Source organism: Lichtheimia ornata, assembly GCF_029851405.1.
Source record: "Lichtheimia ornata isolate CBS 291.66 chromosome Unknown scaffold00069, whole genome shotgun sequence".
NCBI classification, from domain to species: Eukaryota; Fungi; Mucoromycota; class Mucoromycetes; order Mucorales; family Lichtheimiaceae; genus Lichtheimia; species Lichtheimia ornata.
In genome coordinates, this window is record NW_026695389.1 from 89,621 (window position 1) to 102,865 (window position 13,245).

The 13,245-nt window shown below is 42.4% G+C and overlaps 6 protein-coding genes across 6 annotated transcripts; 2 read left to right on the plus strand and 4 right to left on the minus strand.

The window, feature by feature from the left end:
- Window positions 1-163: 163 nt before the first annotated feature.
- On the minus strand, window positions 164-2,104 carry O0I10_010400 (uncharacterized protein; the record flags this gene model as incomplete). The annotated part of the gene is made up of 10 exons (XM_058490381.1): window positions 164-418; window positions 480-618; window positions 679-924; window positions 981-1,042; window positions 1,095-1,238; window positions 1,292-1,364; window positions 1,435-1,529; window positions 1,597-1,690; window positions 1,747-1,898; window positions 1,970-2,104. The coding sequence occupies 10 exons, from the start codon at window positions 2,102-2,104 to the stop codon at window positions 164-166; spliced, it is 1,395 nt and encodes a 464-aa protein (XP_058338865.1).
- A 195-nt stretch (window positions 2,105-2,299) lies between these two features.
- On the minus strand, window positions 2,300-2,943 carry O0I10_010401 (uncharacterized protein; the record flags this gene model as incomplete). Its single annotated transcript, XM_058490382.1, has 4 exons — window positions 2,300-2,376; window positions 2,428-2,605; window positions 2,663-2,823; window positions 2,877-2,943. 4 exons carry the CDS (start codon window positions 2,941-2,943, stop codon window positions 2,300-2,302), a joined length of 483 nt encoding a protein of 160 aa, XP_058338866.1.
- A 431-nt stretch (window positions 2,944-3,374) lies between these two features.
- Window positions 3,375-5,320, minus strand: O0I10_010402 (uncharacterized protein; the record flags this gene model as incomplete). Its single annotated transcript, XM_058490383.1, has 9 exons — window positions 3,375-3,433; window positions 3,493-3,569; window positions 3,643-3,708; window positions 3,769-3,858; window positions 3,915-4,077; window positions 4,138-4,250; window positions 4,305-4,419; window positions 4,492-4,576; window positions 4,634-5,320. 9 exons carry the CDS (start codon window positions 5,318-5,320, stop codon window positions 3,375-3,377), a joined length of 1,455 nt encoding a protein of 484 aa, XP_058338867.1.
- A 219-nt stretch (window positions 5,321-5,539) lies between these two features.
- Window positions 5,540-7,437, minus strand: O0I10_010403 (uncharacterized protein; the record flags this gene model as incomplete). Its single annotated transcript, XM_058490384.1, has 10 exons — window positions 5,540-5,965; window positions 6,023-6,260; window positions 6,321-6,604; window positions 6,671-6,735; window positions 6,795-6,832; window positions 6,884-6,976; window positions 7,033-7,144; window positions 7,208-7,240; window positions 7,293-7,319; window positions 7,377-7,437. The coding sequence occupies 10 exons, from the start codon at window positions 7,435-7,437 to the stop codon at window positions 5,540-5,542; spliced, it is 1,377 nt and encodes a 458-aa protein (XP_058338868.1).
- A 722-nt stretch (window positions 7,438-8,159) lies between these two features.
- O0I10_010404 (uncharacterized protein) lies at window positions 8,160-10,627 on the plus strand (the record flags this gene model as incomplete). The annotated part of the gene is made up of 5 exons (XM_058490385.1): window positions 8,160-8,209; window positions 8,263-8,368; window positions 8,422-9,237; window positions 9,288-9,388; window positions 9,445-10,627. 5 exons carry the CDS (start codon window positions 8,160-8,162, stop codon window positions 10,625-10,627), a joined length of 2,256 nt encoding a protein of 751 aa, XP_058338869.1.
- A 1,033-nt stretch (window positions 10,628-11,660) lies between these two features.
- On the plus strand, window positions 11,661-12,935 carry O0I10_010405 (uncharacterized protein; the record flags this gene model as incomplete). The annotated part of the gene is made up of 1 exon (XM_058490386.1): window positions 11,661-12,935. One exon carries the CDS (start codon window positions 11,661-11,663, stop codon window positions 12,933-12,935), a length of 1,275 nt encoding a protein of 424 aa, XP_058338870.1.
- Window positions 12,936-13,245: the final 310 nt, after the last annotated feature.

Sequence of the window (13,245 nt, forward strand, 5' to 3'; positions counted from 1 at the left end):
TATTCTACGTATGCTCTCCTCTAACGTAGTAAACAATACGAGGTAAGGGGACATTTGAGAAAACATACGATGTGAAGGGGGGGTTCTACTTTATCGCTGGCATTGTTCGACTATGTACGCAATGAGATTTGGTGTAGATGCAGGGTATAATACATTGATTGGCTTAATACATCATGCTGTCATCCATTTGTTCAATGCCATATTCTTCCTCTTGTTCATCATTGTAGCCGCTGTCATCTTCAATAATATCGAGAATTTCTTGGGGTACTCCAGGTTGATCCGTTTGGAGATGGTGTTGCATGAGATCATCATTGTAATGTTCCTTGTATAAGCGTACTTGGGATATCATGGGGAACGGATTGGCCTTGCTGCATATTAAACGCTGCTGCTGATGGTGCAGATATCCTCGAATATACCCCTAGTTGAAAGAACGATCAATGTTAATAGATCCTTGTATTCAAAGTATCAAGTAGGATTACCTGACTAATCAATGACACCAACATGCACTCGACATCGTATAGGTCAATATTTGCATCTCTGCTTGACATTCGTAATGCATCATAGCATGTCTTGTACGACATTTTGAGATCATCGGATGATGAACGTGTCAGGATAAACCTTGATTACAATATTTCATTAGGTGAATGATATGTATGGCCCTCTTTCATGTATACTTACGCTCGTCGCAAGAGACTTCTCCATACAAGTACCAAACCACGTCCTCGCAGTACAAGATATGAAAAGGTTCGCGTGAAGTACTCAACATTTTGATCCAGGATTCCCATATAGCTGTAGACATCGCCTTTGATAAGTGCGTATTTTAAACCCATGTATGGATCGGCAAGTTGATATTCATGAAGCAGCTCATCGGACGGCATGCGACCCAAGATCATTCGTGTCGGTATAAGGAATTCCAAAATCAATCTAAGGTAGGTTGATGAGACAAAGATCTCTTGCATTATATTCCTTTATCCCCTTACCTTTTGTTGTGCCACATTTTGCTAGGACAATGTCGAAATGCAAAGCTAAAGTGCTCGTCTGCCTAAAATAGCCAGTAAGCGCATAGAACTTTTATCTTCGGATAGATCCCCAACCTTTTTCAAGTTATTCTGGTAGAATTGGAAGCGTCCCATATAATACCGATATGTCACTTGCTCTGCCATCGAGTAATCTGTAACGTGCACACCACCCGTTCTCAAGTTGGATATGAAGGTTTGGCACAATCGGACATTGTCAAGCTATTCGCTGATTATGTTAGAGTTCATTAGGTCAAAAAATGATCGTTACAAACCTTCGTATAGATCTTGAAAGCAAGATTGGTAATATGAATGATACCTTGCCGCTTCGATTCTGAAAATGGCGCCCTAAGACCAAGATATGGGATGAGTGCTTTTCATTTTCACTCGATCCAGCCACCATCTACCAATACACTACCTATCCGCAAGCATGATATTGAACACCTTGGATAAGAGTCTTGCAGCCCCATTTGATTTTCTTGATTTTCCCCTTAATCTTTGTTCCTTATCAACCTTTAAAATGGGGATAATCATGTCAGTCACGTCGAAAGAACTTGTTACCATGACAACAACGACTCACAAGAAATGCCAATGCAACTAGCTGGGAGGAGAAAGATTTGATATAATCCATGAGATAGACGCCTTCAGATGAGCTGAATACCGGCACCAGTGCACTATGTTCCTATATTAGTTGGTGATCTATATGCTAAAGAGACATGGATACACACACCTGTAAAACGCTTCAACGGCATCATAAAGTTGCGAAACAGGCGTATTGACTGCCGTAACCGCCTTGAAATAGCAGACAACTGCATTCACAAGGGCATTACTCGTATCTTTGAGACATTGGTTGACTACCCTTTCCCAATCGGAGCCTGGGATCTATTCACGTTGATGGAGGTTGAGTAGGTGAACGAGGTTGATCGCATTATACAGCTGTCGGATCCACGTACTTGTGAGAGCGTGTTTCGCAATTGAACGTGATCAGGGTCATCTTGTTGCAGATCGAATAAACGTTGGATGTATTCTGAGTCTTGGTTATTGTGTGCTCGAAGAACTTCGGTACAGAAAGTATGCATAAGATTCATGATGGAAATATGAAGGAAAAAGAAAGCCAAGTCGCCAATAGAAGCGCAATTCACGCATCCCATCCATTTATGCATGGCCCCTCCCAACAATTACACATTTATCCCATGAACATCTCTTAGATGTAGTATCTCGATTCGTTTATTCTATGGAGGTGGTGGAAATACAGATACTACACGATAATATTGTATTCTTTTTTAACGACCTGGAACCAAGAATCCTACAAGACATGCATCCAACATGAACTCGGCATTGACCCAAGCGTGTGTAAGCACTGCGAGATGGCGTTAGTACAAATCAATATTGAGGAAGAGCCTTTACTTACTGAAGAGCTTTGTGCCATCACGACCAGCAATACGCATGAGATCCTTAACACCACCTGGATGGAATTTAAGGTAAGGAGTTATATTGTACACTTTGCCCTGGATTGCAGTCCATGCATCATCTTCAGTCTTGTGTTGCTTGATATCTTCTAATGTATATCGTCCAAGCTGCGTTACACCCTGCAAACATGTCAAATGAGTAACATGTCTTAGCTCAATGATAAATGATCTTCGTACCCTAAGATCCTTGCCAGAACTTTTCAGACGAGCCCAATCAAGCGGTGAGTGACCGGGTTCCAATATCACTTTTTGCCTTCCTCGTGGTTGTTTCGTTGCAGCTGCTACAAGTCGTTGTGGGCCGTTTCGGGCAGGAAACTCTGGAACAGCTAACGTCTGATCTAGAAAGGAAATTGGGATGCTGTAATAAAGACATTGCATTCTTCTTGCTTACTTGACGGATCACGAAGTGTCATTTTTGGTATATTGTCATTGTTGGTAGATGCGTTGGAGGAGGACATGGTATAAAGAAGAAGAAATAAGGGGGAGCCCACATCCAAATTTAGTGTTGGGGCGCTCCAATGAATACTTGCGCATTATGTTGCTCAGCTGGCACTCGGCCATGTGTAATTAATACAATCCTCAGGTCCCCGTGGTTTAGTTCCCGGTATCCCAAAAGTAATATCTTTATCCACGCCATCAGCAGTGACATAAAATGCTCTGGCACTCTCTGAGGAAAGATGGGCCCAATTGCAATCGTCAAAAACGTGGTAATTGGTATTAGCGCAAAGATAGGAAGCTTCAAACACCGATGTTTTAAAGAAAGCGCAAGGCAAGTACATATCCTGGTTATAGAAGGTGATCATATCAAGGGAAGTATTTCCTAATAAGCTAATGATAGTGGGATTCTGAAAGAATGTTTTGTTGTCAATAACCTGGCTTCTTGTAATGATTATTCTTCCATGCTTGCAACCATGGCTCGCCTCGTTTCAACTAGCTTCGAAATGATTTCTATGATTTCCAACGTTAGCATATCTTGATGTTTTATCCAGCGATGGTACTATAGATACCTGGATAAGGAAGCGTTTTAAACCCTGGTATCGACAACCGGTTAGCGAGATAAATACCTCTTGCTTGCAACTTCGTCCTAAAGCCGCCACCACACCCAAAAAAAAACCTGGTAAGATGACAAGATGATAGAATCGTATATGGGAACTTACATTTTTGCTGTTGCAAGCTCAACGAATTTGATATCCTCCTCTTTCTTCCAGCCTTTGGCTTGCATTCTATAATAGGATCATAGTTGAGAATACTACTCTGGCAAACCCCCAAATATAGATACATACCTTTCAAAGAGATCGAGTTTATCTTTGATAGTAAACGGCTGAGACTTTATATTTCCCTGAGATTTCTCCAGCATTTCACACACTTTACCCCTAATGCAATCAAATCAGAAGATCAACCTCAATGAGTGGGGTTAAAGACGACTTACCACTTGTGACGCAATTGAGTTACTGATCGCATTCCACCGAGCTCTGCCGCTATAACTTTCCAATCGATCCGCTTATCAGGGTGCTCCATTTCATACTTCTTCACAGCATTATAAAGCTGCTTTACTTCATCATCCGACCATCTGCCGCTTTTCACGAGATTTGCTGTATATACATAAAAACATTAATTCTCTGATGCTGAAATAAAATAGTGTTCATGCTTACCAGCTGCTTGATCTTGGGTCTCCAATTGATACCACCTGAATTGGATAGCGCTTCGATCACGTTTGGGAAAATGGGCTACCATGCTTGAATAACGTTCTCCGTCCCTCATCAACCTGATTCATGTTAGCATGAGCCTTTTTTCAAACCTTGTCTCACTTAACACGTACTCCCTTAATTTTTCATCTTCCTCTTTGGTCCACCTTCCAGCATACTTGTTGGCAGCATACGCTGTGCGTACTTTGTCCACAATTGCATTCAAATCTCGTTTAGGAAACGGTTTTGCTGTGGGTTTAGAATGATGTTACTTTTTAGTTTTCGCATCCCAAATTGTATCCGGTTACTGCATATATTTACCTATCTCCCACCACATCTTTAAATGCTCGCTAGGTCGCTCAAAAAGCACGTGCTCTCGAAAGGCTTTCAGATCCATACCCATGCTCTAAAGATCTCCGTCAATCAATATCATGTTGTTGTTATCCACACCATTTTCATTTACCCTTGAGACTCTCTTCACCCGTTTTTCTAGTCGAATTCGTTCCTGCACATTCCAGATGCCATTCTCCACTGTCGTCCATTCAAGCCGTTTCTCCCTGACCTCTGTTATGCCAAGGTAACGCTTATGCCATTCCAATTCTGGTTCAACGCCGATGTTCAATTCGGTATCTTCGTCAGAGTCAGAATCCGAGTCTGAAATGAAAAAGTCACGCTGAACCTTGGGAATCTCGGCGATAATTCTCGTTCTGTATAGCGATACTTTATCCACGTTCTCATCATCAGAATCACGAGTCGGGATATGTCGAAGACGACTGTTGAAAAGCTTAGCCTTGGGACGATCTTTTTTTGTTGATGATGATGATTTGGTTGCCGTCGTGGTGCCTCTGGTTGTCGTTGACGTCTCGACTTTGTTGTAGGTAACATCTTTCTCGCTCGATTTGCTCTTTTTCTTCTTCTTTTCCTTCTTATTCTTCTTTTTGTGTTCTTTCTTGTGCTCCTTCTTGTGCTCCTTCTTGCGTTCTTTGTCCTTCTTGTGTTTGTGCTCTTTATGCTTTTTGTGCTTCTTTTTGGTCTTCAAAACAGTTGAATCGAGATTGTTGTGTTTGCGTTTTTTGCTGGGATTGGCTTCGTTGAGTGTGGTATCGGTATGATCAGTCGTTGTTGCCTCTAAATCTCGTTTGCGTGCCATGATCGTTGAGTGCAGTAAGAAAAGAAAAAGTTGGAGAAGAGGATGAATGAGGACGCTCCTCTCACCGCAGTATCAACATCAGCCAATAAAATTTCACGCTTGGATTAGCATTTGAAATTGATTGTTCACTTGATATTAGACCACAAGCTTGATGGTTTATAAAGGTGCAATATACAATGAACTTTTTGTTTTGATGGGAAGAATAGGATGACACTAGAATTACAACACTGGTTTTAATATTTTCTCTACCTCCTCCCAATCATCCGTTGGCACCATGGTGATTTGTTTCTGAAAGTGTTCCTCGATAGCCCGCATGTGTTGCCAACTCGTACGATCATGGACAAAGTTGATGCTGACACCTGTACGACCAAAACGACCTGTTCTTCCCACACGATGCAAATATGTTTCAGGATCGGGGTTGTGGTTGACATCCAACGGCATATCATAATTGACAACAAGGCTGACTTGCATGATATCAATACCACGAGACACCACATTGGTAGTAATGAGGACCTTGGATTCGCCACGTCGAAAATGGTCCATCACTTGATCACGCTCCTCAGGAGACATCATGCCATGTAATGAAAGCACAGCATGTCCTTGTTCCGACATTCTTCTCGCAATCTCATCCGCAGTATCACGACGCTTATTGAAAGTGGAAATCAGTTATTGTGTTGTTTCGGTGACATGTAGAACACTTACTCGACAAAAGATAATGCTTTGGCTTACGGTCAAGAGATCATATAAGTTACAAAGCACTTCATATTTGTGCTCTTCATCCCGACAATCCATGTAAAATTGCTTGATGGAGTCGACGCTCAACTCCTCCCTGCGAAGAGAAATCTCATAGGCATCAGGAGCGAAACGCGGTGCAAAGCGACGGACGTTATCAGGAAAGGTAGCAGAAAATAGGACAATTTGGGGCTGGCTCTCAAGCATTCTAAAAGAAAGGAACAATTTCAATGACCCTAATTCCATTGTATGCGTCCCATCAAGTTACCCTTTGATCCGAATGCTTTGGTCTCCTAATCCATCCTGATCAAGCATATTGTCTGCTTCATCGAGCACAAAGACCTTGATGCCATTAGTGGTTAATTGCCGTCTGCGGATTGAGTCCATCACCGATCCTGGAGTCCCGACGATCACGTGCTCATTGATGGTTCTTCCCCTGTGGCTACCACCCTTGACAACAAGACATGTTGTGATGTTGGTATATTTCCCCATTTCCTGAATCACATTCACGGTCTGACTAGCGAGTTCGCGTGATGGCGACAGGATGATGGCCTAGGATGCATAGTAGGGTGTGAGTGAAATCATCTTTTGCTATCGATCATGTAACATCAATCCTACCTGTGGTTTGAAAATATGGGGATCAATGCGGTTGAGAATGTTTAAAGAAAAAGCAGCCGTTTTGCCTAGTTTGCTTAATTAGACCCATATCCAGCTACATCCCCTTTTCCTTAACTTGCTGTACCTGTTCCACTCTGGGATTGACCAATCATGTTTTTTGGGCTAGAATAGATATTTCAGTCGAGAATGTTTGACTATATACTATCCACTTACGGCTCTTGTAAAAGCAATGGAAGAGCAGTTTCTTGAATCTTTGAAGGTTTGGAAAAGCCCATGCCATAAAGACCTTGGAGGAGTTCGTTCTTACTATTTAAACAATAGACCCTTAATCATCCATCATCAACCCTATTCAGAATACTTACAGGCCAAGTTCTTCAAATGATTTTACCGAATCCAGCGGCGATGATCTCTGACGCACACCTCCAACTACGACATTGACAGGAAAGCTGCTGTCCAACAATCCACGTCCATGTTCTATATCAAGAAGATCATATTAATCAAAATACCTTTGCATGTGTGAAAAGTGTTCGATGATACCTGATGTAAGGTCAGCCAAACGAACCGTAGGGGCTACAGCAATGTTAGTGGAAGAAGCAAGATGGCATGAAAATTAAGACCATACTTGGATTGCCAGGCCACTGGGGGTTATCTATGGAGTCTTATAAGCCCAAGTTCATCATGAATAGATATACCCAGCGTATCGTACCGTTTGGTCTTGTCAAATCACTGAGCTTAAGAGTGACGCTTTCCGATTGATCTAGTGGCATGAAACGATAGTAAGTCTCAATGACAGTGGCACTTTATGTTGACGACAAAAGATATCTCGGTGGCAACTCGGTGCTGATGAGAATTGCTTTATCGTCTAAAGTAGATTTGACATGGACACGTACTCATGGTGGTAGAAGCGTTTTGACACTGGCAGTGGGTTAAGTGAAGAAGCGAAAGTAACTGAGGCCCAATTTCGATCATCACCCAAAAGTCACGTGCTTCTATATGACGTGCTAACAGATCACATTCACCTCTCCTACCTACGGAAATCCGGCATAGTCTCATAGTAGGATGCCCAATGTATCATATCATATTCATCCCAACCAGACATTTATCATTACTAGTGTACTATCATGTTTTCATAAATTTCTTTCCTTCATTTCATAGAAAATCTGTCCCATGAATAATAAGATAGAAACATCATCATCTGTATTTTGGTATGCTTCAGAATACCGATATTAGCTAGTAGACTTGGATTGCGATCCACCACTTCCACACACAAATTCTCTTAGCTGATTTATCAAGGAAGTTTTTATTAACATCTGCCTACAGTAGATTATGGGAGTTTCAGCATTCGAAACCGTGAGACGGCTTTGAGGGGGTTGTTTCCACCAATAAGAAAGCGCCTTGGATTTTGGAGGTGCAGCTGACTCCAGTTCCAGGATGTAAGTTAGTCCGCAACTCTTTCTTTACGCTCTTTCCCATAAAACTACGACCCCAAATGCCTGACGATCCTTCTGGTTCTAAACGACAACGTGTCAGCAAAGCTTGGTGAGTCACAGACCCTTTCAACGAAATAGCCACAGTTTCTGATCGTCCTTTAGTGAACAATGCAGACGAAAAAAAGTGAAATGTGACGGGGCGTTGCCTCTGTGTGGCAATTGTGTCGCTTTGCAGATTCAATGCACGTACAAGGAGTCTACTCGAAAGGTAAAGAGAGGTAGATAATGTTTTTGGGATAGGTTACTAAAGAACTATTATAGCGTGGGCCTCCCAAAGGATACATTGAAGCCATTGAAGGACGATTACATCGATTGGAAGCACTATTAGGCAGTATAGTGCAAGAGGGCGATCCAAGATTTCAAGCTGTTATGAACGAATTGAATGCACCCTTAGAAACGGCATATGGAGAACTTGTACGACCTCGACCTATGCAACGGGCAATGATTGCTGGTTTTGAGGAGCCGGCTGATATGCGCAACGTGGAGGAGATGCACCGACATCACAATGATCCTGGCAAGATGGCAACAGTGGATTCAGTTAACGACAACATGTGCAATGTATCTATTGATGAAAGTGGCCAATTGCGATATTATGGCAGATCATCGGGATTCTATATGCTTCAAGGCAGCAAGAACTTCCACAATGGTTCATTTCAATTTAGCTCTGGTGGACAAGAAGCAGCTGCTGGTGGGATTAGAGTGGATCCTTTTGAGATGCCCCCTGAAGATCTTTCCAATCATCTGCTTGATTTGTATTTCAAGTATTTCTATCCCCTCATACCGTTGCTACACAAGAAAAAGTTCATGCGCTCGCTCAACGACAAGAGTAACCCGCCATCACCTTTGCTGTTAAATGCAATATATGCAGTTGCATCACGTGTCTCATCCGACTCTCGTGTGCGTACAGATCCTGATCAACCCGATACAGCAGGCGAAGTCTTTTTCGAACGTGCTCGGCTACTTCTTGACCTTGAATTCAATAACTTTCGCATATCGACGGTGCAATCCCTGTTACTTATGAGCAGTCATCAAAATGGTGCATTAAGACCTACTCGAGGATGGATCTATAGTGGCATGGTAAGTGGATGAATGGTGTTTTGCATATAAGCTTACTGAGATCCAATTAGGCATTCCGCATGGCACAAAATCTGGGATTGCACAGGAATTGTGACACATGGAATTTATCTGAAGAGGAGAAACAAGAACGTAAACGAACATTCTTTTGCTGGTAAGTTTGGAATGATCCAACATGTAAAATTCATTATTAACGTCATTCCCAAATAGCTTTGTCATTGATCGACTTACATGTGCAATGCATGGCCGTTCACCAATGATCGATGAGCGTGATTATGATACACCATATCCGACTGAGAATGACGAAGACGATATCGGTCGAACACCACGCATTATGGAGAACTTTACTCAATTGATTCGACTTTGCGAGATTTTGGGAGATATATTGCGTGATTTGTACATGGTCAAAGGAAGAAAACAACTCTCAGTGATGGCTACTCCGGATAGCGTTATTTCAACATTGGATCGAGCACTCAACCAGTGGATGGCCAAATTACCACCTTCACTACGCTATCGTCCTCCCAACACTCGATTAGCAGAAACTGCACCAGCGCCGGCGTTGGAGACTTGTCAGCTGCACATGCTCTTTTACACAACACTGATATTATTGCATCGACCATTCATTCCAGGTTCAACACAAAACATTGCACCATCTGTTTATCCCTCTGCATCGATTTGTACATTTGCTGCCAACAAGATCCTCGATATTGCAGAATCATTGCTTGCTGAAGGACGTCTCACAAGCGTCAACAATTATACGCTCTATTTCATGTTCACGGCTGGTGTTATCTTTATCTACAATGCACAATCCACGGATAGCATGTTTGCATTTGAGGCCAAGATTAGTATCAACAAGCTGATGCGAGCTATGGATGAGATGGAAAAAACGTGGATTACATCAGCTCGACATTGCAATATCCTTGGCGAACTTGCTGGTCTTCGTGAAATCAATCTCAGTGGCATTGATGATAGCTATAGCAGGAAAGCTTCAGAGTCAAAGTTACAAGTGGCGCCCGCCTCCATTGCAGTGCCTAATTCACCCATCATGGAATCTGAACAACACATACACGAAGGCATGGATGAGAAATACAGCAACTATTATTCTGCTCTTGATGGTCAATCACCCCCACGTCCTGTTGAATCACCTCCTCGCAGCTTTAACCCCCAAACAACTGAACCACAACAATCACAAACAATACCTTTGTCTGCGCAACAACCACCACTACAGCAACAACAAGATCAACAACAGCCAGGTGCATACGATCCCCTTGGTACTGCGTTTTGGGGTATTCCGACTTCGTTTGATTTGGAGGAATGGAATATCTATTTGCAACAGCAACAAACATCAAACAACACTGCCATGAATGGTCAAGAAAAGCAACAATACTGGTAGACTTTTGTAAATATATTATGTTTGTGTAAACAATGTTCTGTTTTGTAAATGATGTTTGAGCTTGTATCTATTCCATGGATCGTGACACCGCAATAGCATTCTTGACTCACATTATTAAAGGGAACCCGGCATGCATGGGGACGCATCGCATAGTCTAATGTCCCTCAAGATACCATCAAGCAAAGTGACAGATACCCTGCATGCTAAGCGTGCTGCGACACGATGCAAGGATACCCCTTACGTGGATAAGGAACATCCATCACGTTGTAGAAGCACGTTGCGTTGTCTATTTCCACCAGCTTGCTCCATAAAGCTATGCTAATGCCCCTTCCACCACAAACAAAACGTGGTCATAGCTATGCTCTCGCCACTTCATCTCTTACTCTGGATGACTTATCTTTAGATTCAATTGTCGAGATATGATGCTTGTAACTTTTTAAACAATGCTATAAATGCTGAATGACTAAAGCGCTGTAGCAATAATAGTTTATCACTCACAAAGCATTCTGTCTCTTGTAATGTTACCTATGGGTACAATAAGAATAAAGTTCTTGATAGGAGATGCACCATGGAATAGAAAGGAAATACAGCAGTCGAATGGGTTTGTGCGTGTAGGTCTTTGATGCCACGAATTGAGGAGAACCAAGGAACATGCAAAAAGGGAGGGGGTAAAAACCAATATCGCGTGGTGAATCCATGCCATCACTTGAGTAGTTCTGTATTACAAAAACCTATATTATAGCTGCTTATGAGCAATGCATAGGTTATAGGTTGTTCCGTACCTATATATGCATGATAAGTTCCTGCCATTAATTATCGATCGACTTGGCTTGAGAAAAATTTACTCGCTGGATCGGAACAATAAGGGACACGTTATTTTCCAGGGAGGTTCACCATCAAGGATATTCCAGGAGTCCAAAGGGAGTCCACGCGCTCTTGTTTTCAGCGATAAGTTTGCAATGCTAAGCGACGATACCACAATTTATAAAGAGCTCAAGATCAAGCCTTTCGTTAATTATTTTCTCTAAGCATCATGACTCATCCACTCGATCCATATAATCTAGTGAACACCTTTATAGATAAAAAGTCTATTCAACTGGTGTCTGTTCTCGGCATCGGTGCATACGGCGTTGTATACCTTGGAGTGCATGTTCCCAGCAGCCGACGATATGCGATAAAATTAATCACACGGCACACTTCAAACGATAACGAAATCCAATTACATTGCCGTGTGTCTGGGCACTCAGGTATTCTGAAACTGGAAAAGGTGGTCCATGAAGAAAGAGATAATCGCATTTATCTCGTACTTGAGTATGCTCCTGGAGGGGATCTTTTCACTGCCATCACCCGACAACAAGGCATTATGGGCAATGAGGAAGCGATACGATACATATTCCTTCAACTCATCGATGCTGTACAACATTGTCATGAACAAGGCGTTGCTCATCGTGATCTCAAGCCTGAAAATATTCTTGTGTTTCCACAATGGCGTGTCAAGCTTGCTGATTTTGGCCTGGCTACAACCCAACTTGTATCGGCTGGATTTGGTTGCGGATCAACCTTTTATTTTTCACCCGAGTGTCAAGGCCATACCATCAACAAGGGATATAGCACGAGGCAGAACGATGTTTGGAGCTTGGGTGTAATCTTGGTTAATATGGCAACCGGCCGTAATCCTTGGCGCCAGGCGTCCTTTATAGATCCTACCTTCCAGCGGTATATGAAAAGGCCCAAGCCGTCGTTCTTCGTGGCAACTCTACCTCGTATCTCTGAAGATTTTGCAGTGCTTCTATCACGCATCTTTTGCCTTGACCCATCCAGACGTATCTCGCTTCCTGAGCTACGTATTCGCATAAAGGATTTATTATTCTTTAAAGATAGTCGTGCTACCTTTTCTTTTGGTGCAAAGACCAACCAAGTATCACAATCACAATCTCTGTCCCTTGCTGCTCATGCCACTAGCAAGCCACGGAACAAAAAATCAGCACCATTGATATCATCCGGTTTCAAGAGTCTTCCGCTCAGCCAATCGTTGGTACATAGCTTGTGTGATTATGTCGATGGATGGGGTGATCTCGATGATTATGACATTGCTGCAAAAGTATATAACGATTGTCATCCACGTCCTTTGTTGGAAGCAAGTTTATTACAATCCCCACCGCCTTCGTCCAGTTCAGCTTGTTCCTCCAACTCGTCAGGAGAATACAATCCACCCACACCCCAAGCTTATCCGATGGACCCTTACAAAGTTGATATGGTAGCTTCTACTCACAACATCTTCACCTACCACCACCATGTAGTTCAATAGTAGACCGACATTCCCAATCTTAGACTGTGTTTTATGTACACTGTAATCCCCTTCAACAATTTGATAGAATAAGCGACATTGTGTGATGTCACGTCATCTTAGACTATTTCCACGTTTACCGCGTATATACACCAGTGCCAATGTCTGATATTATTGAATGTTGTTGCGATCGCGAGTTGAAACGTGGTGTTGGTGGACTCACCTATAAGCATCTCTTAGATAGGAAGTAATACATTATCAAGAATTGTTACGGTCATGTTAATCCCATGCCAATAGTAGACAAGCAAACAACTGTATGAGTCCTCTTTCG